The 27451-nt window shown below is 38.2% G+C and overlaps 1 protein-coding gene across 1 annotated transcript in view; it reads right to left on the bottom strand.

Moving 5' to 3' along the window:
• PLXDC2 (plexin domain containing 2) overlaps nt 1-27451 on the bottom strand; it is a 390541-nt gene that overhangs the window by 159743 nt on the left and 203347 nt on the right. Inside the window, exons 3-4 of the mRNA XM_038393403.2 lie at nt 9726-9872; nt 3116-3185 (exon numbers count right to left, since the gene is read on the bottom strand). Of these exons, the coding sequence (XP_038249331.1) occupies nt 3116-3185; nt 9726-9872 (217 nt within the window). The remainder of the gene's footprint in view (nt 1-3115; nt 3186-9725; nt 9873-27451) is intronic.

Below are 27451 nucleotides of genomic sequence, written 5' to 3'. Positions count from 1 at the left end.
ATAAAGGAAAAAATTCCCTGTACTCTGAGACTACATGGTGAATCAAAACCTGAACCTGAACACACAGCCCTTTCTACAAGCCCATCCAGCACACATAAGAATTCTGTTGCATCTGGAGGGAGACTAAGTATGTCTCATCCTTGGTACCAAGCCTGTATCTGCACAATGGAAATGGGGCAGTCAGCAGCTAGTGACTTGGAAAACTGGTACTCTTGGTAACAAGCAACTTACCACACTCTGTGTTCACCCTTTTTACAAGACTATGATAAATTTTGTACAAAGTATGCCTTGTGAGGTTGTGACAGGTTCCTGGACCTGGGGTACTGCTGAGTCCTCTGTCTTACCAACTTGGGCTCTCTCTCACATTGTGATGCTTTTACAAGATGCAAACCTATCCAGGTCCTTCACTCACACAGATATCCACAGGCACGGATACACCCAGCTGAATTACATGAATGCTTCTCCTAGCCACTCATGAACCAACAATAGAGAGACTCCAGCCAATTCCCCATATCTCCCCAGCCTGGGACCCCAGAGCTGTACCATCTTGCCCTGGTCAGAAGCCTGACCAGTGTACATTTATTACCCAGTCCGCCCCTCCCTCAATGTGGGGAGGACATGCACCAGCTCTTGTTCCTGAGCAGATTTCCCATGCACTTCAAGCAAAACCCACTGCTTTAGCTACAATAAAAAACAGATTTATTAACTACAGAAAGCGATTATAAGTAATAAGCATACAGATCAAAAATGGTTACCTAGGAAATAAAAGTAAAATCACAATCTGAGTTTTATAAACTAGACAGAATTCAAATCAAGCAGTGTCTTAACCTGATGGTATAGTTCCTTAACACACAAGTTAGGATTCTTCTTTCTAGTCTGGGACCACCTCCCCTAATCAAAGTCTTTGTTCTCCAGATGTCTTTCCAGGTGTTGAGATGTGAGGGGAGTGAGGACAAATGATGATGTCACTTCCTCTCCTTTATAGGTTCATCCAGCTTGCTGGAAAGATCTTTTGCTATGTTGTGAGTCAAGCAGTCTCCATGCTCTCTCTGAGAGGTCTCAATTGTATACAGTACCTGGGTACCACAGTACTGCCTGTGAGTGTGTATTCCCCTTAATAGGCCTGGGTGTTTCCAACTTCATAACATATTTCAGGAACCTACACATAACAAAACTTCGTAACTCCACATACAATGATAACACATACAATTCAACAGGATACTAATGTTCAACAGATTAAGACTTTTTAAAATGATACCTTACAAGGCATTCTTTTTACAAAACATATCATAATCATATAACCACTGTAAATTTGGGGGTAGCATGGTGCTGCTTTGGGGTACAAAGTGTCACACAGGTATAATCATAATCCGCTGAACATTAATGTCCTGGTAAAATATGCATGGTGACATTGTATGTAAAGTTCTAACATTCTATTGTATAAGGTATGATCCAAGTCTGGGGAAACAATCAGTTCCCCAGAGACAAAAGGCTAGCCAACACCTCAGCCAGGTGTGAATGAAATCAAATGGACTATGATTTGGTTAAGCAGCCATTCTTTGGCAGGAAGAAGGATGTGAGTGAGAAATTTATATATTGGCAAAATAAAAAGGCAGATGAATATTCCCATCCCCAAGACCTCATGTCTCCTGAACCCCAAGTGGAGATGATCTTCAAAAGGAAAAGACAACTATAAAAAATCAGAAGAGATGCCCCAATTCATCTCTCTCTTCATCTGTACTCACAGCACCAACAATTTAAAGGCAAAGGAAGCATCATTGGACTGGGGAGGGATCCTGTCTGAAAGATTCAGCTAGTAAGACTTCTTGAACATGTGGTAAGAGAGACCTTTTTGCTTTAAATTCACTTAGCTTGTTAAGATATTAATTTGTGTTTTACCTTTTATTTTTTGTAGCCAATTCAGACTTTTATGCCGCAATACTTGTAATCACTTAAAATCTATCTTTCTGTAGTTAATAGAATTGTTTTATTGTTTTATCTAAACCAGTGTGTTTGGATTAACGTGTTTGGGAACCTCCATTTGAGATAACAGGGTCCCTGCACATCATTTTCAATTATTGAAATGATGGACTTTCTATGAATTTGTAGTGTCCAGAAGGAAGGGGCTGGGCAGTACATGATACACATTTCTGGAGGACAGTCTAGGACTGGAAGCATCCTGGTGTCACCCTGTGATATAATTCAGGAGTGACTGGCCAGAGCACTCTCATAATTCAGCTGGGAGTGATTTTGCATGCTAGAGGCTATGTAACCAGAACAGGAGTGGTTCTTACAGCGAAGCAGGGTAAAAGGCTGGAGAATTGAGGGGACACAGCTGTTCAACTGTCCAGATTATACCATGGGCAATATCACAACTGCCCACCACCAACCTCCACAAACAGTGAGCCCAGTTCTCCACTGAGCTGTGCCAATCTCTCATCTCACTAGTAGCTTTCCTAACACACTTTCCTCTTCCTGCATTGAGCCCTCTAGTTGAATACATTGCCTCAGAAATTGTAAATCTGTTAACAGAAATGGGCCTATGCTAGGACGTTCAAATCCAAATCCAAGTTTTTCCAAAGTTTTGAGTCAGGCCCATTATACAGATAAGCCCAAGCCACAAAGTTGGATCTGTATAAAATCTTCCCCAAAACTGGAGGATGGGTCTTGGAATAGGGGATGTAGTTTAGGCCCGTCTCTACTTTTTCTAGAGGTCAGCAAAAGAAAAAAAATGTGGAATTGAAAAAAAATCATTTTGTTTCTCTCCTGCTTATGTTTCCCCTCCTTTGTGGCTTCTGACCAATTTCCATGACCAGCATTACAGCTCTGATCACAAAAAGAAGTAAAAACAAAAGGAGAATGGGGAAATACTTAAATAGGAAATTATTCACACTATTTGTTTTTCTAGTGAAAACACTTTTAGATCAGTTTCACTTGAGCAGCTGGAAGTTTTTCCAACATGACAATTATTTTGTTATGTGCTTTCTGTGGAAAGGAATATTTCCCAAATAAATACTAAACTTTATCTCTTGACATCTGAAGAAAAGGTATTTTTAAACAGCTCCAGGAAACTCTTGTCAGATTCCTTAAAGTGAATGGGTAGACAGCCACTTACCCCCAGTTGCCACAGTAATTTCACGTAGGAAATGGCCATAAAATGGAAAATCGAAGGACAGATTCACTCTCTGCAAGGAACAATACCAAAAAAGAAAAATCAATAATGTGAAGAATAGGAAGAGAAAAATGAAGATTCCTCCACTTCAAAATATGATTAACCCATTTATTCCTGCCATTTTTAAAGCAGCCTTGCCATCCCTCATTTGGAATCCCCAGTGGTTACATTGGAGAAAAAAAAAGTGTACGTGCTAAAGGCCTGAAAGAACAGCACATGGAAACATAGGATCTATGCTACTAATTAAAAAAAAAATACAGCCCCACTAAATGAATGATTCTATTCGGTGATGGGTAATCATCATGTTTGGGAAGGGTTTCCACTAAGCAAGGTTATTTCTGCCTTTTTTCTTAGTATGACAACCATCATTATTTCATGGCTATAATAGTACCTGAATATTACAACATACCCTAATATTTGTCCACTCCATCAATTGCAGGCAATGGTCTGTATTTAAAATATCCTTCAAATGTATTTTTCTAAGCCTACTTCTTTCTTGTTTTTAATTTGTATACTACCTTTGGATTGAATTTGGCTCCCTTGCAAAAGGATTAGTTTCTCCAGCCATCAGAGATTTTTAATGACTTATTTTGCATGAAATTAATCACTGAAGATTACAAAGACTTGAAATTAGATTTTCTTTCCTCTTAAATGGAAATCAGAATTTTGAAGGGATTTGTTATTACTTTTTTTGTTTACACCTGGAACAGTAAAATGCATTTTCATTGTGCTAACTGGACTATGTAGACTCTCTCTCTCTACATATAAACTGAATACTTCAAGGCAAGATGGCACATCTAATGACAATATATGAACTAATTTAAACAGTTTTTTCCCTACATGTTTTCTTTGTGGACAAATATGGTATATTAATGTACATACTCTATTTATTGTCCATGTGCTTCATCTGTTATACATTATTTTCAATGGCACAGTTTAAAAATGCCAATTTTTCTGACCAAAACAATACTGAGGGACTCAGGTAAAGCATAAGAGCCCCCCAAAATTGGGCAAGAAAAATATATACTCATAAAAAAGGAGCAAAGAAGCAGATTTTACTGTTTAAATAGATATGGTCACTTGTGAGTGACCAGCATAGCAGTATTTATTTCTTCTTTTTCCTCTTTGGTTTCTAATTATCTTACTTTTTTCTTCCTTTCTTATAAGTCCATTCATATTTCCTATTAAGTATCTCCATCTTCAACATACTTCTTTTAATCTTCACTGTTTTAAGTCTTGCCTCCAGACTATTTCTTTCTGCCCAGACCAGAAAGTAGAGGGTTTTTACATTTTTTTATTTTTATTTTTTGCTTAACATTAACCATTGTTATTTCCACCTATATCTCCCCTTACTCCTGTTCTGCTCATTTAGAATAGCTTTTAGACAAACAATTAGAACAATTTAGAATCACTTTAGCAAACAACTGTGCCCCCTTAGCAATATAGCATGACTCTGAATTAAAAGCTGTACTATTAAAAGACCCATCCTGTGCCCATTCAACAAATATTGAGCTCTCATTGATTTCATTTGTACAGTTGGGCCCTAAATCCTGGAACTGTAATATCTGTTTAATACAATATTAGGATTTAAATAATCATCTGTAATACAGGGCATTAATGTCTGTTTTAAAGGTGTATTTTTAAGGACAACCATCATTTAAGTCATGCTCACCTTTGCAGCTGGAAAGCTTATATCAACTTTTGCAGTTATAATGCTGTAGGGTTGATATGCCTTCCAGGAGAAAGGCTCTTTCCATGCACAAGTGATAGAATTTGTGTGCACAAAAGAGAATTGTGTATTCACTAAATATCTGGTATCTTCCTGATTAAGCAAATCTGTTATTAGATGTCCTACCAATGAATCTGTGCATCCAAATCATAACTGGAGTTTCATTTTATTGCCAAAATGTTAATGAAAAATAAAAAGAATAAATAAAAATGTTGAGAAAGAGTTGTAGATGGGAAAATATAATTCTTTTTATTTTCAAAGATAGGACAGAAACAAAGAAAGACTGTATTAATTGACTTTTCATGATTCCAATGACAACTGTGGAATAATATCATCAAGCATTGATAGCGCAGGACTTAGAACTGACACACTTCATGGCTAATCTGCATTGTTCCTTTTCCCTTGAAAAACAGGAGTAAGAAATGGTATAGGGCAACTGAGAAGCTATATGTATCTTTCAGTATTGCAGAACACATTTATTTACCTGTAGACTGAATAGGTATTTTGTCCATTAGTTTATTTTGAGGTGATGGTGGAAGAAAGGTGACACCACAATTCTTAGCATTCCCAGAAGGAATCATACAGAAAATACTTATGGGCAAATTGCCATTTCAGAAACACTGATTTCTTGATGTGTCAGTCCTATAGATATCGTTGTGTTCTATAGGCATTTGTTACAGAAATTATATCCCAGCATGGCCGTGAGGTGGGCATTATTAATGTCCTGTATACAGGTAGTTGCATCTGTCCCAAAGCTGCACAACTTTGAAATGACACTATATATAATTGCAGGCTTGTACCTCATTTTTCTTCCTTATAACCATTAGGAAAGTACATTTTCTTACTTTGGAATTTTTCTATTTTTTTTCTAAATTTTCCTAATTTTTAATTTTTCTGTCTTATTTTATCATTTCTAATTATCTATTTTTTCACAGCTAATGTTTTATTTTTAAAAATAAACAAATGCAAACACTAATGAGCTACCTTACAATAATAAACCACTATATAAGGGAAGTGGAAGATAAAAAAACCCAAACATCACTCAGGATACAAATTTCAGTGTCAAAATTCCAAATAGTAATTTATTGAAAAACGTTTTAAAAATTAAAATTACAAAAATAGCAGAGGTTCTCATCCAAGAAATGAGAACATTTAGATTGCCAAATTATTGAAATATTGAGACAGGAGGTCACATTTGAGATCTTACTGTGAATCTAGAAAAAACTAAGTGTCCAATGAATCTTTCCAAATTATAGTTTTGCAAAATTGCGTTTCTAGTTCATTATGACCTCAAGCTCCGAACAGTTTACAAGTTGATACAATATGTTCAAGCTTTATTACGTCTGTTCAGAATCCCCAAATTATAAAATGCATTAACACTGAGCTTTTAAGCAAATCTGAATCCTTGTTTTCCTATACTAAAGAATGATGCTTAAGAAGTCATCATCATCTAAATCACTAAGTCTCAGCAAGATGTGTGAATTGACCTTTCATTGAGTAATGAAGGAGTTTCATCTCTGCACAAGGAGATGAGAGTGCTTTTGGCCAAGCTCGAACTAGACTGCCCATTTGGCATTTTTAACACTATACTAGTTTTGTGGTTTCTTATTTTTTCAAAAGTCATCATGGTGATCATTTGTAAGGAAGTATAAAGCTGTGAACTGGTGTCAAGTACAACTATAGCCCACATTCCTTTTCTCTAGATGCAAGATTAGAATCTTGACTTAACTATAATCAGTCTTTTAGAATTACTATTTTTTACCCTTTGAACTAAAAGTCTTGGTCCCTAGGCTAGCAGAAAGCCAAGTGAATTATGAAAGCAATTTTAAAATCATAATTCATTAAAAAGGCTTTTAGTATAGAGAGTCATTTTTTAAATTTTCCTGTAAAACATCCATGTAGGAGCCAGGTCATAGAATGTGTCCAATTCCAGACTATCATTCCATGACAGCTGAGCCATATGTGGGTGTTGCTTGATCAAACATGCAAATACAAATCAATTATACAGAGAGAAATAAAACCTTTCCGGTAGATTCATTGGTACTTATCCATCTTTAAGAGAGGACATAAAACAGAGGTCTCAAGAGAGGTCTTAAAAACAATAGCAAAATCTATGCCTGGATTTTTATGCCTATAATTGAATTTTGTGGGCAAACATCATTACTTACATCTCTATCTATTATGGACACAAAGCAGGTGGATTCACTGTTACTCTCTGAGGTGAATATGAAATGGATTAGTTAAACCATATCGCATCCTTGTGTGGATGCTGTTAATCAGAATTAAAGGGACCTTAATTTGATTTAGTTTAATTCACTTTGGTTTAATATGGTTTAACTAATCCACTTCAAATTCATATCTTTAGTTAATTTGGATTAATTTTCCTGGATATTCACCATGTAAACAAGCTCTTATGGGCATGAGGAATCCACATCCCTGAGAGACCTAGCTATGACGACCTAATCCCTGGTGCGGACAGCACTATGTTGACAGAAGAATTCTTTTATTGACCTAGCTACCGCCTTTCGGGGAGATGGATTACCTACACCAATCCGAAAACTCTTCCTGTCAGTGTAGGTAGTGTCTACACTGAAGCACTATAGCAGCACAGCTGCTTGACTGCAGTTGTGCTGCTGCAGCAGTTTAAGTATAGACATACACTTAGGCCTGGTCTACACTAGGCAATTAGGTCAGTATAACTATGTTGCTCAGGGATGTGAAAAATCCACACCCCTGAGTGACACAGTTAAACTGACCTAACCCTCAGTGAAGACAGCTCTAGGTCTAGAATTCTCCCATTGATCTAGCTACTGCCTCTCATGGAGGTGGAGTACCTACGCCGATAGGAGAACCCCGCCCGCCGGCATAGATAGTGTCTTCACTGAGGTGCTACAGTATGGTGCAGCTGTGACACTGCAGCATTTTAAGTGTCAGTCCATTCTAAACCTCTGGATTCACTCCCTCACAACTTTCACAAAATTTTGCTCTTGGACTGAAATTTCTCATGCTTAGCCACAGTGGTCCAAGTTGAAACAAGTGTCCTTACAAGTTAACATGTACATTCAGAGAAAAAATTAATGCCCGCTGAAGGCTGCCAAACAATATTATCAAAAAGAAAAGGAGTACCCGTGGCACCTTAGAGACTAACAAATTTATTAGAGCATAAGCTTTCGTGAGCTACAGCTCACTTCATTGGATGAAGTGAGCTGTAGCTCACGAAAGCTTATGCTCTAATAAATTTGTTAGTCTCTAAGGTGCCACGGGTACTCCTTTTCTTTTTGCGAATACAGACTAACACGGCTGCTACTCTGAAACAGTATTATGTAACATTTCTAATTTTAATTTAATGCTAGATTTAGGGCCCCAGCTATTGCCAGAGTGTTTCTTGTTAGGAAAATATTTAACTCTGGGAAAGGTATTGTTAGTTCTTTTGTACAAAGTTTGCATTTTTTCAGTCTTTTTCCCAACTCAGGTGAAGAGAGTGCTCACGAGAAGAAGCCTTTGGCACAGTAGCAAAACCATGAAAGATTCTTATCTGTGGCACACTTCCCAGCCTCCACCCCCATGAACTGACTTAGAATGTATGCAAAACTTACAGATAACTGATACAAACTTTATTAAATTCATCCCAAAGATAGGGATCTGTCTGAACCCCTTTATTTCCATTATTCCCAACCCCTTACAGACTTCTTAGCTATTTATTTTGACCTTTTGGCTAGGCAAAAGATTGCCTGAATGCTGTCCTTTGTCAGCCTAAATCTACTGGATTTATTACCTTCCTCAGTTTTTGAACTCTGAACTAAATCCCACAGTGATTTGTCTGTCTCCTACTTCCCTCTCAGCTTGTCACCTCACTGGTGGGTTTACTGGCTATGGGAAATAATATGACAGAACCCAGTGGAGAAAAAAATTTTAGCTTTGTTTTTGTTCTCTCAGCCTCAGAAGGCCCCTCTTGCATATTTAAGAACCATTGAGCTATCAAGCAAAGCTACTAGCTGGAGTTTTTTCAACTGTCAGAACCTCATCTAATTGTTGCAACTAACTGGGCAGTAGATGAAGCAAGAACTTTGAGTCACAACACAGAATCTTAATTTTCCTTACTTAATTAATGCCAGTATTGGCTCTTCTGTTCAGGCAGTTTCCAGTAGTTGGTCAGACATGGGAATACCACTTGGAAATCATGCAGTATCCAATTATAACTGTATGATAGTTGCTTATTTTAGTATTCATGGTACAGGACAATGTGATCAGAATTAGCCAATGTAGATTTCTAATCTGGAAATGGAATTACATCTGCCACTTTAGCTATCATCATTTGACAAAAAAATTTAAATATTTTGGCAACAATTTAAGAGTTCTCAAAAGAAAGATGTGGCTGGCACTTCACACAAATTTAAAATGTAAATGCAAGTCTACTCCCTATTGGGGTTAAAAACAGGAGTTAAGCAATTTAATCTTGAGCCCAATCCTGATGTCAGTGAAACCAGGGGCAAAATTCCCACTGACTTCAACAGCAGCAGGATTGCTTTGTGCATCATAGTTTTTGATCTAACCTCAAACACAACTAAGGTGAATTTTCAGTTCATCTGGAAAAAGTTCCTTGAGGAAAATATTCCCCAAGGGACACTTTCAGCAAATGCACTAAAGCAACATGTATTTTTTTTATCAGCATTGTTCAGACATCCAGAGCTCTAAGCTATAAATGCAGAGGTGAACTGCTTTTAGTAGAGGTTGTCCTAGATAATTATTGATGTGTCAGTCATAGGAGAAAAATATCAAAGCCAGTCAAAGAGGGAGAGTATCAATGTATAGCAAATCCCTTACTGCTGCTTGCCGATGGGTATTGGACAAAATCCCATGGATCTTGACTTTGTCTTTTTCCATTTGGTCTATGTTCACCCACAAATCCCGGCTGATAGAATCAAATGGGCCGTATGTCCTGGAAGTATAATAATTATGATCTGTATCCTCCTGTGGGGGGGGAAACACACAAACAAAACCAAGTACAGATTAAAATGGAAAATATCTCCCAGACATTTCTAAATTTTGTCTTTGAAATACAGAGTTTAATTGTTCCTTAAAACAACAAAAAGAACAAACTGTTTCTATGACAAGTAAACTAATAAGGAAAAGGTACAAACTTTAAATCTATTATAGAAGATAGATAGATAGATAGATAGATAGATATAAATAAAATAGGAGGCAAATATTTGCCTTGCATGTTATAATCTTATCTTATAAATGAAATTTTAGTCATCCCAAAACTCAGATATATAGCTGCTGAAATCTGTGGGAAAATGAATGCTGACTTCCAAGTGAGTGATGGCCAGTAAATCCCCTGTGATAACTTCTCCACTTTAATAACAGCAAGAAGCAGTACTACTTTCAGCTAATGGCTTTACAATGATGGAATTTTTAATGTGTTTTCCTTTTATTGACCTGCTTTTTATTAGAATGCCCATTATTGATAATAAAAATTGTTCTTTGGTATGTGTCAGACTACTCTACTATTTCATCTTAAATTAGCATGAGATTATTTTTTTATTGTACATGTTCCACTCAGTAAAGAGATCTAACTACTTAATGGATTCTGCTGTACCAAAGCCAGAACGTCCATCTCTCTGGTTCATGTTTATTAGCGGTATCAACTAGAGCTGTATGAACAATTGATTTTTTGGTTTGCTGGAAGTTCTGAAAAACTTCTTCCAGTTGACCAGAATCAAAGCTTGTGTGCGCATGTCTGTGTGTTTGACAAATCTGAAAAGTTGGAAACAATTTTGGGGGGTCAAATTAAACATTTTGTTCAACTAGAAAATGAAATTTTCTTTAAATTTACTTTAATTACTTTAATTAAAGTGAAGGAAATGAGAGGCTACATTCACAAAACAAAAACAAATTAAAAAAAAACCCAAAGAAGATGAGCTGTCCCTTATAACCTTTATGCTAGTGGTTAGGGCACTCAGCTGCACTGCAGGAGATTCATGTCTGAATCCCTGCTCTGGAGCAAGAACTGGAACCCAGGTCTTCCCCGCCTAGGTGAATGCCCTAATCAGTAGGCAATGGAATCATTCTCACTCTCTTTTTCTGGCCAATGACTATTTAAGTGTTTTATTCAAAGTAGAATAGCTTCAAGAAGAGATTGAGAGATATCTTCCCAGAACACCTTATCATTACTGCTTTGTGAATGGTGGCAAACTCCCTTTGTGAATCTAGACTGAAAATGTGAAATGTTTCCTTTTTGATTAAATGAATCATTTCATCATTTCAATTTTTTTCTTTTTTATTTAGTCCAAAACAATTTGCCAAAATGAACACCAATTCAGAAATATGTTTCAGTTGACCTGAATCTGCATTTTGGGGCAAAAAAAAAACTCGTCTGAAAAAATTCACCCAGCTCTAGCCTCAACCCCTATAAAATCCTAACTGTTCAGGGTAATAAATTACCATACATATGTTTTAAACTAAAATTTCCAGTTCTGCGTTTTCTAAACTGACAGTACTTAATGCTCATGCTTAAACATCCACAGAAGCAAAGTCAAAGGTAAAATACGTGAGGACTGTATTTGCTATAATGGATCACACTATTAAGTGCACCAAGTACTGCAGTTGCTTACAACAGTGACAACTTTGTGATGTTTCAGAAGAAGTTCAGTGCCTATGTCCACTTCTGCAATGCTGTATATGGTGCACATGATGGCCAAGACACTCAAAAGTGACAAGTTATTTTGAATGGCCAAGTTGAGCATCCACCACTCCAAAGTTCAAGCCCCTTCCATAGCATCTCAAGCTGAACACCTAAAATCTGAGGCACCCAAATTCACTAGTCAATTTTGAAAATCTTGTCAGGTGAGCATAATAAAACAATTAGCCCCATAATACTCCAGTGAGTAAAGTTATTAATGTTTCTAAGCCGCTCTGAGATCTTTGGATAGAAGCCTCAACAGAAGGGTTAAGTATTGTTAGTATAACATGCAGAAAAATGCAACACTCTACTCTGTGGCAATCAGCTTATGCAATATAGTACAAAATCATTACCCTTCTTCAGCACACAAAAGATGTCGAAATTTGACATGATTATTTTTATGTCCATGTACACACGCACACACACACACAATTTGTAGTATAATAGTGTTCAAAAGCCCCAGTCAGGATCAGGATCCCATTGTGCTGAGTGCTGTAGCATGGATTCAAACATAGTCCCCGGCCTGAAGAGTTTTCCATCTGCTTTAAGATAACATACAACAAGTGGGTGTAACAATCAATTGGAAGGGAAAGGTAGGATGGAGGTAACAGGGATAGGAGCAATGGGATAGAAGCAATGATAGAAACAGATCCATAATAATAATTAGCTCTTATTTGGCAATTTACAGAGGAGGTCAGTATTATTCCCCTTCCACAACCCCACATTTTTGCAGGTGGGGAAACAGAGGTAAAGAGAGGGGAATTCTCTTGCCCAAATCACACAGCAGGCCTGTTACAGAGCCAGGAATAGAAGCCAGGTCTTCTGCATGCCACGCCATTGCTCCAGCCACTACACTACTAGCCATGTATCAACAACTAGTAGACTTCAAGATCATTGTGTTTAAAAATAAATTATCCAGAGATAATTCCGGTACTGTTGGCCAAATAGAGCTTAGGTTTAGAAGGGCTTTACAGGCAAGGATAAGAAGCTTGCATTCAATGGAGTGGAGAAGCAAGGGGCTCAAAAAGTGGGGGAAATGACATGACAATGGGCCAGGAAGACAATCTGAGTAGTCATGTTTTGATTGGACCTCATTCAAAGGAGGTGGGTGTCAGGAAGGCTATACCGGAGGAGGCTGGAATATTCAAGACAGGAGATAAGGGCCCGATTGAGAGTTTTGGCAGCATGTACGGCAAGAAAAGACCAGGGTTTAAAACATATGGAGAAAGAAACGGAAAGATTTGGAAATGGCCTGGATGTACAGGTCTAGAGAAACGTTCAAGGGAACACCCAAATTATGTGCTCAAGGGACTGGAAGATGGTGGGACTATCGACGACTTTATGGTGCTAGCTTCTAGTATTTTCCTTTCTAGCTTCACAGTTTTTCTCCTTTATGAAGGAACTTGAGTTGTGATCCAGAGATTTTACAATCTGCACTTCTACTTGTGGATCTGCAACATTCATTGCAGCTGGATATCCTTGCTTACAGCTGAAACTAAAGAACTTTACAATTGCTGATAACTGCATGGCATCTGCAGAAGAATGGAAACCGGTAGACTTGGAATCTAAGAAGATTAGATAGTCCTGCTAATATTATGACAGCTGCTACCTTGTAGGATACCTAAAAGGAGGAGGCTGAGAGGGATGGAAAATAAGGTGCTTGAGTGACAGCCAGAGATGGAACTTATCTAATGTTCCTGTTTCTTTTTCTTGCTCTTTAATTGTTTTCCTTTGTCACAAATGAATTGTTGTCACTGTCAGAAATAATTTAAATGAAGGAGTTTAACCTCTACTTCTAGTTGTGACAAGCTTACACACTTCTTGCCTCAATGGCAACAAGAAATAGCGTGACATGATTACATACTTCTGTTTCCAGTTTTCTTCACCAAGCAAAGTAATTGAGTCTTACTATCAAAATATGCTAGACTTAGAGTTTATTCCCCACCACCACCCCGCACTGTTCCTCAGACTTCTTGTCAATTGCTGGAAATGGCCAACCTTGGTTATCACTACAAAAGGTTTTCTTCCCCCTTCCCTCCCCCCACGCCGCTCTCCTGCTGGTAATAGCTCATCTTAAGTGATCAATCTACTTACAGTGTGTATGGTAACACCCATTGTTTCATGTTCTCTGTGTATATAAATCTCCCCACTGTATTTTCCACTGAATGCATCCGATGAAGTGAGCTTTAGCTCACGAAAGCTTATGCTCAATTAAATTTGTTAGTCTCTAAGGTGCCACAAGTACTCCTTTCCTTTTTTAGAGTAAATTAAAACCATTACCATCCATTTCTAACTTTCTCTAGTCAAAGGACAGCCTAGAGAACGACTGATCAAAAGCAAGTGGAAGATAGGATTAAAATTCAAAATGATCTGGACAAACTGGAGAAATGGTCTGAAGTAAATAGGATGAAATTCAATAACGACAAATGCAAAGTACTCCACTTAGGAAGGAACAATGAGTTGCTCACATACAAAATGAGAAATGACTGCCTAGGAAGGAGTACTGGGGAAAGGGATCTGGGGGGCATAGTGGATCACAAGCTAAATACAAGTCAACAGTGTAATGCTGTTGCAAAAAAAGCAAACATCATTCAAAGATGTATTAGAAGGAGTATTGTAAGCAAGACATGAGAAGTAATTCTTCCACTCTACTCCATGCTGATTAGGTCTCAACTGGAGTATTGTGTCCAGTTCTGAGCGCCACATTTCAGGAAGATGTGGACAAATTGGAGAAAGTCCAGAGAAGAGCAACAAAAATGATTAAAGGTCTAGAAAACATGACCTATGAGGGAAGATTGAAAAATTTGGGTTTGTTTAGTCTGGAGAAGAGAAGACTGAGAGGGGACATGATAACAGTTTTCAAGTACCTAAAAGGTTGTTACAAGGAAGAGGGGGAAAAATGTTCTTCTTAACCACTGAGGATAGGACAAGAAGCAATGGGCTTAAATTGCAGCAAGGGCAGCTTAGGTTGGACATTAGGAAAAACTTCCTAACTGTCAGAGTGGTTAAGCACTAGAATAAATTGCCTAGGGAGGTGGTGGAATCTCCATCATTGGGATTTTTTAAGAGCAGGCTGGACAAACACCTGTCAGGGATGGTCTAGATCAGAGGTGGGCAAACTTCGGCCCGCGGGACCCTCCTGCCCAGCCCCTGAGCTCTTGGCCCAGGAGACTAGCCTCTGGCCCTCCCACATTTTCCCCCCTCCCCCGCAGTCTCAGCACACCGCGCCATCGGCGCAACGCTCTGGGCGGCCAGGCAGCACAGCTGCAGAGCCGCAGCCTGACCTGGTGCTTTGTGTGGCATGGCTGCAGCGCCACCAGCAGCTGGTGCTCCAGGCAGTGTGTTAAGAGGGCAGGGAGAAGGGGGGTTGGATGGAGAGCAGGGGAGTTGGGGGTGGTGGTCAGGGGTGTGCATAGGGGTCTGGGCAGTCAGAGGGCGGGGAACAGGGGGGTTGGATGGGGTAGGGGTCCCGGGGGCAGTCAGGAAGGAGGAGGGGGGTTGATGGGGTGGCGGGGGGCAGGGATTCTGGAGTGGTCAGGGGCAGGGAGAAGGGTGGTTGGATGGGGCAGGGGTCCTGGGGGGGCAAGTCAGAAATGAGAGGGGGGGTTGGACGGGGCAGCAGTCCCAGGGGAGCTGTCGGGCTGAGAAGCGGGGCTGGGGAGGGGGAGACGTGTCAGATAGGAGGCGGGGGCTCGTTAGGGGAGACACAGACTCCTCTAACCGGCCCTCCATACAATTCTGGAAACCGGATGTGGCCCTCAGGCCAAAAAGTTTGCCCACCCCTGGTCCAGATAATACTTAGTTCTGCCTTGAATGCAGGGGAATGGACTAGATGACTCTCAAGGTCCCTTCCAGTTCTATGATTCTCTATGAACATGGAGGCGATTCCCAGCTGTCCAAAGCTCTAATCCTACATTTGGTCACATCTGTAATTGTCATTGAAAGGAATGGGATCTTTACCTGAGAAAGGACTGCAAGATCAGTCCTGAAATCATTTTGGAGGTTCCCTCAAACCTCTGGAGTGGGGTGTGTGGAATCACAATGGATACTCTTTCACACACAACTCTCATCCAAAGTGCACAAATTTATCACAAACTGGTACTGCAGTAGATACATGATATTTACATTTTCAAGGGCTTAATTATAGCTTTATTCTAGGGGATGCAGCCAATTAGTTCATTTTATCATCTGTTTGTCATTGTATTATGTGGTGTTATGGTCAATTCATATGCTATTTCATATATAATCAATGCATGTTAAATAGATTTAAATTGTAGGTTTATAGAAGTATAAGGCTGACAAGTATTTAGGAGTGATGAGTGTGTATTAGGTATACAAGTAAAGCATTGCTGGAATGCAAAGCCTACAGCTCAGACCTGTAAGATTTTTGCTTAGCCAGACTAGGCCATAGGCTTAAGAATGCTTGACATGAGTGAATGACCGAGGAATAACCCTATGCAAGGAAAGTCACAAGATTACTGTAAAAAAATGTGCCAATAGGTGATGTTATGAAATAGTAGATTGCAATAGACCGCAATGTATTATCCAAGACCACAAGACACCTGATTGTAACATCTTTGAATGTTGTGTCCTGACCACAGGTTGCCAAGGACACATGTTGTGCATAGATGCTAATGACAATAAAAGGAACTAAGAACAACCTATGAAAAATGGGACACCCCGATATTCATGGGGGTTGGAAGTACAGATAAGGAAAAGAGGGTTGAAACCCCCATGCATATGCATATGGTGTTAAGTGTGGTCATAACAACAAGATAAGAGAGGTTCCCTGGTTGGGTAAAAATGAGAGGACCCCAAAGGATAACCCCATGAGAAACTCTAGCAGGAACAATCCCTCTATCGATGATCGACAATTGCCGCTTCCCACAGCCCCCATTGGCCTGGAGCAGCAAACTGCAGCCACTGGGAGCTGCGATCGGCCAAACCTGCAGACGCGGCAGGTAAACAAACTGGCCTAGCCCACCAGGGGGGTTACCCTAGCGGGCCGCGCGCTAAAGGTTGCCAATCCCTTATCTATTGAGAGATCCATCGGACTCTGCAATACCTTTAAGGATGTGAGTATGACTACAGTCTTAGTCACTGCATGCATTTTTTGTAGGATTTATATATGCACAGGTAATTGTAACATTACTTATTGCTGTAATAAACCTTGTAGTACAGATAAGACTTTGTACTTGTGATTGTTTCTGTGGTCATTATCTTTGGACTTCCTGAGTTCCTAGAGCCTTCAAACTTGAGAAAAGCACTAGAGGTAATTTTCACTCTGTTGAGCTTGTAACTGTAGCAACAGGAGCTGAACCCATGGTAGTTTAATACAAAATTACTAAATTCAATTTAAATAAATAAAAAGACTAAAGGGAAATATACTGATCATAAGTTTTGCTTTATCTGGAAATGACAATTTATTAGCAGTCGTTACTGATGCACTTCACTCACAGCTGTTGCAGATGGAGGTACTTTATGGTTATCTTCTGATGTACCCTATATGTCAAAGAGCATTAGCTCCAGTGACAGCATTTAATAAGCAACTCCTAATAGCCTCAAAAGCTCCAGATTCGTAATAAAAGTAAACATAAGTAAAACCATACTATCAGAAAGATGGTATGCAAACAACTTAACCAAGTACTTTTCTTTTCGAGTTGTTAGAGTCAAGAGTTATTACTGTTACGGTAGATGATTCAAAAAAGATACAGTAAATTTAAAGCTTCCGAGTCTAATTCATCATTCAGATGACATAATGATTCCATAGAAGCTAAAATTTAGGTTAATGGCATCATAGAGACCCAAGGAAGAGATCAATTCCAGAGATAATAGGGAGAAGGGATTACAAAATAACTATTGCATTATTTATCTTAAGCAAAGATAAATATGCACAGCTTTAACTGCAAAGCTAATTTGCAGTTAAAGCTCCACAAGGACTTTATTTATTGCCAATTTCTTATAACTGATCAAAACTATTCCATTTACTCTCTCTAGCAACCAAATGACTACATAACCCCTCCCCCCCCCACAGCATAAGGCCATATTATTAAGGCCAAATGACTGCTTTATAAGAATATTTTAAATGGTACCTTAATCCATGCTTAAAGGAGAATCTTTTAACATCTTCCAATTACACACTAATTATAGCCTTCAGCTCAACAACCAAGTCAATATGTATAGAATAACTGATGTATAAATAGCTATTAAGTTTTGTGTAAAAAAACAGTCTTATGCACTGCCGTAATTCAGATACATTAACTTCATGTATTTCTAAAGGGAAATGAAATCGTTTCAACAGGGATGATGTAAGGAAACCAGCATTTGCCCTTTCAACAAAGGGTCTAAATTCATTCTAAACATCTTTCCCACAGACAACATTCTGTGACTACACTGTTAAATGCCCTTTTATTGTAATTCCCATTTCTACTATTTGTAAATCTTACAATGTGTCTAGACTGGAGAATGGTGTAGTTAGCCTAACATTAGTTCTGGTAGAACTCTGCCCCTCCCCGCTTTATTTTTTATTTTTAGTAAATTAGAAAATCCCGGTTCTATTCCAAGTTCCTAACTCACATAATTTGATACATATACTTCCAGTAATAAATCAACACAAAGATTGCTAGTCTTAACACAGTGCCCAGCTAATGAGTCATATTTTATTTGTATCAACAAGAATCTATGGCTTATGATTTTTATTCTCTGATTTATGGGTCTCTGTCAATAGTATATCTAGTCTGTAATACATTCTATTAATAGAGTCTAGATATATAGGGACATCAAAAAGCTAGAATTGATGCTAGTGTTGGGTTCAGGCCATTGTATTTTTTAAAATGTATTATTTATTTCCCTAGCTCTCGAGACATGAGCATGTAAGTCTGCAGACATTGTAAAAATCAGTGATAGCAATACAAAAGCAATGTAGCTATTAAGGAATCGGAGCAAACTTTAAAAATATTTCAAATGCAGTAAAAGCTTGACAGAAAATAAACAACATGCAGAGAAAGATGCCAACTCTTGGTTCCATCTCATTTCTTGTGGGAGCAAAAACATGGAAGATTTCTAGCGAGTTGATATTTGAACACTATTTTTGAAGTACTATTTGTTGTCTACCTCATCTAGAGCAGTAGTCTTGTCCATAAATATGCTTAGGAAGTAGCTTCTCCAGATTACTGCTTACAGCTTTTACTGAAATGATTTCCCCAGACTTTTTCAGTTTGGTTGGTGGGATTATTGCATTAACCATTTTTCAACTGGTGCTATATATAAAGTGGATGCTGGACAGAAACGTCCATCATATTTCTTCCCTGCCTCTCGAACAACTTATTTGTCACCACTGTTAATTATATGAATCATTAACGATTCCTCTTTGCTGGAGTTGCAATCTTCCTACTGTGTGGAAACAAAAAATGGCCCACCTTGGTTTTCTTCCCACCCCTTCCTGCTGGTAATAGCTCATCTTAAGTGATCACTCTCCTTACAGTGTGTATGATAAAACCCATTGTTTCATGTTCTCTGTGTGTATATATAAATCTCCCCAATGTATTTTCCTCCGAATGCATCCGATGAAGTGAGTTGTAACTCACGAAAGCTTATGCTCAAATAAATTTGTTAGTCTCTAAGGTGCCACAAGTACTCCTTTTCTCTTTTACACAGAAGTTAATTTCACACTGTTTTGACCAGGGATGTTGCATGGTGACCTATACAATTCTAGTAGTCTTACTGGGTCTGATTTATTCAGAAGTGTTGAGCACCTGTAATTCCCATTGCAGTGAATGAGTGTTCAGTGCCATTGCAGATCATACTTTTCCTGTATTTGTCAAATTAAATAACAGAACACATACATACAATAACAGAACACAGACCATACAGCGTGTGTACAAATGCACCAGAATACAATCTAAATACCACAAAACCATTTTCCTGTTCCGAAAAAAATTGGTCTCCTTTCACAGATTAAGATTCCCAATGTGTGGCAGAGAGTTAGGTGAGTTCATTGGGCAAAACAAACAGTCCATACCCAATTATTAAGCGTACTCAATTTTAATGTTTTATTAAGAAAATATTGAGGGCAATATATTACCACCTTAATCAATTATGAAGTATAAGTAAAATAGAGCAGGACAGGCTAGTGATCAGTTACCCAGTCCTGGAGTGCAGGTAGGCTGTTTCTGTTATCATCAGGTCCATTCCCATTTGGCTGTGTAGATCCTGCATTGTTCCCTCGTGGTCACTAATTAGCACTCTTTTATGCTTTATACACTACATCACTCATACATCACACAAGAGCTATCCTTGTTCTTGCATGTATTACCTAACTGTTCACTCATCACCCTTATCCATACTTGGTATATTTCAAGCTATATATAGCCTTCATTTTTATAATCACAGACAACACTGTTTTCCTGACTGGGTTACGCTTTCTTAGCGTACCTTGGTTATGCATCCCTCCACTTATATTATCTAGATAGCTTATTTCATTGCCCTAGGCGTTTTCCTGTTTTTCTCAGATTTAACTATTCTTGTGGCCTTGACCTTATTATTACCAGTTCAGGTGTGGTGTAATGATCCTCAGCATCTAGATTATTAATCATTGTAGAAAGCCTACTTATATAACTTCAGTTCAGTTATCTGTACATGACCTTCCAACACTTTGATTTTTTTAAAAAGCTGTTACAACAAACCATGCATGATCATTTCTGTGATATTTCAAAGTAATAACCACATAATGCCTCCAAAATGTATTCAAATTGCTAGTTAGGTCTCTGGCCAAGGAAGCAGGTGAAATGAGAAACTAGTTAACCTGTAAATTATCAGCACACAGAACAGAAAAGCAACTTCCATTTGGATGTACGGACATCATGAGCTGGTTACAATATAATCACTTGTGACTTGCACAGAGCATGTGCAGCTACAGAAATCATCTCAGAATTCTTTAATTAAGAAACTTTCACTCTGTATTTATTGTTCCTTTAACTCCTTTTCCCCCTCTTTCCCTAATTATTATTATTAGTTAGTTTAATTTTTTGAAGTGAGCTTGTCTTTTTAAAGGTGCCCGATTGACAGCCATGGAGATTGGAATTATCTATTTATCCTCAGGACAGATAATGTATGGGAAATATTGATGGTGCCCTGCCAATTTTCCTCATGTCTGAATTGAAGGAACCACCCTTTAGGAATAAGAGGATAAGTCTCTCTATCCCCCTAGAAAACTGATCCACAGCATACTGAAATCAATGGGAAACTTGAGAGTACTTGCTCTCTCTGTGCTGAGTATAGAAATTAGTGATAATCAGTGACAATGCAGTAGTAGTTTCTGTGATGAGTGTTCAGTGCCATTGCAGATCATACTTGCAGATGGACACTTATATACAAGAACCTAGACTAAGCATACTAATTATACTTTTCAAACGCAAAAGGTATTAACCCAACATGAGGTAACTATTGTGGATCTCATTGAGTTGGTTAAAGATGATTCATCAGTGGACTAGAAGTTAGTAGTTGCCTAGGGAACAAGTGATCCTGACCTGATTGTATTCAATATAGGCAAACAGAGAGTGGTCCCTAACAGAAACATGAATACTTGGTGTTTCAGAAGGCCTAATTTTCCAAAGTTGTGGAAAATTATGAGTGAAATTGACTAGGAGGAAAAAATTTAGACAGAAAATTTTAAATGAAAATTGGGAGGTCTTTAAGAAAAGTTTTAGATGGCCAAAAGGCCACAAATCCATAATCAAGAAAGAGAACAGATTTTGGTTGGGAGGCAAAGTGAAGGCAGCAATTAGATATTAAAAATACAATATATGACAAATGGCAAAAATGAAGAAGAGATAGCAATCAATATAAATTAGATGTTATAATGTGCAGAAAATTGATGAGGAAAGCTAAAGAAAGGGAAAAGGCTTTGGCTTGCAAGCCTAAGGACAATGAAAGATTTTTAAAAACATATATTAGGAACAAAAGAATTTTTATCAATGGTATAAGTCAATTACTACATGGAGAATGTAAAATTGTTAATAAAGATCCAGAAAAGGCAGATGTGGTAAATAAATAATTCTGTTTTATATTTGAAAAGGAGGAGGAGAAGGAGAATGTGCTGTATCATGAGTACAGTGAGTACAGTGAAATATTTTCCACTAGAAACCCTGTTTTACCCACATTCTGCCATATATTTCATGTTATAGCAATCTTGGATGATGACCCAATGTGAAATTTCTAAAGATAGCTACAACTCTCGACCCAAAGTTTAAGAATCTGACGTGCCTTCCAAAATCTGAGAGGGATAATGTGAGGAGCATGCTTTCAGATGTCTTAAAAGAGCAAGTTTCAGAGTAGCAGCCATGTTAGTCTGTATTCGCAAAAAGAAAAGGAGTACTTGTGGCACCTTAGAGACTAACAAATTTATTTGAGCATAAGCTTTCGTGAACTACAGCTCACTTCATCGGTTGCATTCAGTGGAAATGCATCCGATGAATAGAGCTGTAGCTCACAAAAGCTTATGCTCAAATAAATGTGTTAGCCTCTATGGTGCCACAAGTACTCCTTTTCTTATTTTAAAAGAGCAACGTTCCGATGAGGAAACCACAGAACCCAAACCACCAAAAAAGAAAATCAACCTTCTGCTGGTGGTATCTGACTCAGATGATAAAAATGAACTTGCATTGGTCTGCACTGCTTTGGATCGTTATCGAGCAGAAGCCATCATCAGCAGGGATGCATGTCCTCTGGAACAATGGCCGAAGCATGAAGAGGCATATGTATCTTTAGCGCGTCTGGCACGTAAATATCTTGCAACGCTGGCTACAACAGTGCCATGCAAACGCCGGCTCTCACTTTCAGGTGACGTAAACAAGAAGCAGGCAGCATTATCTCCTGCAAATGTAAACAAACTTGTTTGTCTGAGTGATTAGCTGAACAAGAAGTATGACTGATTGGACTTGTAGGCTCTAAAGCTTTACATTGTTTTATTTTTTGAATGCAGTGGTGTTTTTTGTACATAATTCTACATTTGTAAGTTCAACTTACTTGCATTAGGTGAACTGAAAAATACTATTTCTTTTGTTTTTTACAGTACAAATATTTGTAATCAAAATAAATAAAAAGTGAGAACTGTACAATTTTTATTCTGTGTTGTAATTGAAATCAATATATTTAAATATGTAGAAAACACCTACAAATATTTAAATAAATGGTATTGTATTATTGTTTAATAGTGCGATTAATCACAATTAATTTTTTTAATCACTTGGCAGCCCTAGTTTTAATACAGCAAAGTTATACATCTAGGAACAAGAAATGCAGACCATAACTATAGAATGGGGGAATGTATTCTGAAAAACAGTAACTCTGAAAAGGATTTAGGGGTCATAGTAGAGAACCAACTGAATATGAGCTATCATTTTGATGTTATGGCAAAAATTAATGTTACTTTTCTGTAACTGAGGTTCTTCAAGATAGAGTCTGTGTACTCACACTCATGGAATGTGCCATCCAGTACAGCCTCAAGGGTAGAACTCTGGCTAGTAGTAGCCGTAGGAGCCCTCCTGTGTCCCTCCTTTCAGTGAATGACAAATATTCCAGAGAGGGAGTAGAAAAGGCGTGTGGTTACTCCAGTTGCCTCATTTCCTTCTCCCCTGTGACTCCAAGCCCTTTGGTAAGTTGGACTCTGAAGTAGTGGGAAAAGGCAGGCAGCGAGCGTGAATATGAAGAATACATCTTGAAGAACCTCAGTTACATGTAAGTAACCTTAATTTCTTCTTCAACTGTTCTCCACAGATTCCCACTCAGGGACAGATTAATAAACAGTACTCTGATCATGGCCATTGGGATCCTGGAGTCCAGACTGAATAAGGACTGCAGGACTTTGTTGCCAAAACTTGCATCAGATCTGACCCTAAATCTAAGGAATAGTGTTAGTCAAATGAACAGAACTCTATGTTACTGATGTACATATTTCTATTAGAGGTATATGCATAGAAAAAGCCATAAAGTCTACCTTGGATCTAGTAGAATGTGTTCTATTTCCCTGGGGAACAGATAAACTCTTCAGTTCATAAGTTTCATTAACACAAATTCTAACCCAACTTGAAAGTGTTTGTATAGAAATAGCTTTACCCTTATTTTGCTTTTCAATAAATAGCTTGGAGCCTGTCTAAATGGTTTAGTCCTGTCTAAATAAAAAGCTAAAGCTCTTCTAATATACAACATGTAATTTAGCTTCCCTTTCTGAGCATGAAGCTGGGGGGGGGGGAAGCACTTGTAAAGTTGTATACGGTCTTATATGAAAATCTGAGACCTCCTTTGGTAGAAATGTTGGGTGAATATGAAGAATGATTTTTATCTTTTTGAAAGACAGTGAATAGTGGAGCAGCCCACTAATGCATATAATTTGCTTATTTGTAGCAATTATCTTAATAGACAGATGAAACAAAGCACAACTTCCCAGAGGTTCAAAGGGAGGTCGCATCAATTGCTAAAGCACTAAGTTCAAATCACAAGATAGAATATGGTGTCTTATTAAGACCCTTTTAAGAACATGTTGACTACATCATTAATGAAAATTGTTTTACCGCTTCCAGGAGCATGCAATTCTGATATAGCTGAAAGGTGAACTTCACAGAAGATAGTGAAAGAGCTGGTTTTTTAAGATACAATAAATATTCTCATATATAACTAATTGGTGCTCTGTATGCATCTATACCACACATGGAAATCCACAACATTTCCATTTGAGACTATAATATTTTCATGTGGACTTTTTCCTGGAATGTAACAATACATTTTGCACTTTTAATGAACAACTTTTTCCTAACAACCCCAGCGTCCTATTCTTCATGCTGTTAGATGAAGAGACGGAAGATCCAGGTGTTAAACCATCCCAAGCTGTTGCAGCAACAAGTCCGGTACTTATAATAGAGGCTCTAATAGGCCTCTCGACAGGCAAATTAAGTCTGAGTATCATTGCTGTCTGGCCCATGGTTTCACATTTTTCCCCACAATAAACATTTATAGAAATGCTCATAAAAACTTTTCTCTAAGAAAAGGACAAAATCATCCCTCATATAGGTTATTCTCACATTGGGGCAGGGAATGCTTTATATTCGGACTTACAGGGCTTCCACCTGTTTTTCCTCATTGGATGGGGCAGTTTTTCTCCCCACCACTATAGAAATGACAGATATATGAACAGTCTGTGCCTTTATACAGCAAGAGGAACAGTATGCGTTTTCACTCTCTGGAACCTCTATTTAGGGCATGGAAAAAATACCAAGAATAGGGGAAACAGGAGCAGGCTGCTCCACTGCCAGGATCTTTCTGTAGGCCTGAGGCAACTCCAGTGGCCCCAACTCAGTGCCCGAATCTGCTGCACTCTGTTTTACTCTGCAAAGTGGAGCACTTAAGTGTCCAAGTTATAAATCTGAAAAGAAATTAACACTAAAAATCAATGAAAACTCCCAAGATTTTCTTCACACTTCATGTGTGGGAGAATTGTACAGAAATCTGTGAAAAATGTGGCTGAAAGGCAGTTGGCTACTGACTAGTGTCTACAAAAGCAAAAGCGGTATTGTTTATCTAAACATCGTTCATATATTTGCTCTAGAAACCATTGTCCTCTGTTCAGTGAGACAGGATTCATAAAAGGCCGTAGCTTCACTCTATGATTACACAAGCAAAAACCACTGCAGGCCTGATCTAATTCCCACTGGAATCAACAAAAAACTTTCCACCATCTTCAGTAAAGTTAGATCAGACCGCAAGTGCTAAAGTTTTTTCTACTAGCCATTTGAGCACAACTTAATGAGGCATCAGCAGGAACCGTTCAAAAACAAAACTTTTTAGTCAGTTTTTGGTCATTTTTTGCAGAAACAGACATGATCTTTCTACAGTATCAACTTCACTTAGCAGAAGTGGATAAACCCAGTGGCCTCTGGTTTTTGCAGAACCTATCAATTATAATTCCATGTTCATATATGTATCTAAACCATCACAGCGTCTGTGGTATAAATCAAAGCAGTAGAAAACTAGTAAGAATGGCTGTTCTCGCGTGATTTCCACCATTACCACCTACTCATGGAAGTGGAGGCTGGCTAGCCCTCATCACATCCATTAGAAATCCCCAGGAGACAGAGGACGAGGCCTAGATAGGTTTTATTGTGGATGCAACTGCATCAAGGGTTCTATTTTCAAACACTGATCTGATTGAATCCAAGAGGGATAGGAATCTGATATTTTCAATCCAAACTCCCTTGGTTTTATTTTTAGAAATGTTTGCATCCAAACTATAAAGTCTTTGTTACCTAAGGACACTTTGGTAATTTATGTGAGGGAAGGTGGCAGTCCTACAGCACTCCTACCAGAGAAATTACAAATGGCAATCTTGTTGGCAGTCCCATCAGAGAAGCGTTGGACTGAATTACTTTCTCATTCTTAGAACTACTTCCTCAAGCTTAGAGTTGAGCTATACCATTCACTGGATAATGTAGAATTCATACCACTGTCTGTACTGTCTGAACAGAAGGACAACTTTTTTTGGGGGGGGAGGAGTAAAACGGAGGCGGGGAAGAGTCACACAAAACAAACCATTTTAAGTGGGGCATCCAGACAGAAAATTATTAGATTTTGGTGGTTCTAACTTTGCTCATCCCTCATTCCAGTCTTACCCTCTATGTATCATGTGTATACAAGACTTTCATTTCCACAACTCCCAATCTAGCACTGCATTCACTTTAATTTTAAAGAACCATTTGTGACATGATGGATCAAAGAATGAAACATGCAAGGCTCTTAAACTTCAAATATCAGTAAGCAAACTTCACAAATACAAAAATGATTGCTTGCCAGAATAAAAGACACAATTAAACTGCACCTAACAAGATAGCTTCCTTTTCTTTAGACACTGTATTTATAGAAATTGTACTGTATGACTTACATTGAAACAAAAGAATGAAGAAAATCTTAATTAATCAAGGAAATGGAGTTGGACATTAACAGGTATTTCATCCTCTCACTGTAAACTGAACTACTGGGGTCTGAGTTTTAACAAATACATGATCATCAAAACATTGCTATGGGAACAGCAAACAGACCAATTGTGAATGAACTAAAGATACTGCTTCTATACACCTAGAAAAAATAAACACATATTACATCCAATTGGATGGCAAGTGATAAGAACAAAACATACCAAGCCAACCTAATTTCATTCTTTGACAGGATTACTGACCAAGTGGATGGAGAAAGCCGTGAACGTGATATATCTTGATTTTAGTAAGGTTTTTGAAACAGTCCCGCATGACATTTTAATAAACAAACTAGGAAAATGTGCTCAAGATGAAATTACTCTAAAGTGATTGCACAACAGGTTGAAAGATTGTACTCAGAGTAATTAGCAATGGTTCTCTGTCAAACGAGGAGGGTGTGTCTAGTGGGATTCTGCAGGGGTGAGTCCCACATCAAGTACTATTCAATATTTTCATTAATGAGTTAGAAAACAGGGTGGACAATATGCTCATAAAATGTACAGATGACACCAAACTTGGAGGTGTTGCAAATAACTTGAAAAATTTGAGAACTGGTCTGAAATCAACAAGATGTAAATTCAATAAAGAAAAGTACTACCCTTAGGGAGGAAAAATCAAATGCACAGCTACAAAAGGGAAAATAACTGACCAGGTGGTTGTACTGCTGAAAAGTATTTGGGGATTACAGTGGGTCATAAATTGAATATGAGTCAACAATGTGATGCAGTTGCAAACTGCTAATATAAAGGCTAATATCATTCTGGGGTGTGTTACCAGGAGTGTCCTATGGAACACATGGGAGATAACTGTCCCGCTCTAATTGGCACTGGTGAGGCCTCAACTGGACT

This window comes from Dermochelys coriacea, chromosome 2, assembly GCF_009764565.3.
Source record: "Dermochelys coriacea isolate rDerCor1 chromosome 2, rDerCor1.pri.v4, whole genome shotgun sequence".
Taxonomy (NCBI): Eukaryota; Metazoa; Chordata; order Testudines; family Dermochelyidae; genus Dermochelys; species Dermochelys coriacea.
Note: the sequence above shows the minus strand (reverse complement) of the source record. Positions and strands in the feature narration are given on the sequence as shown.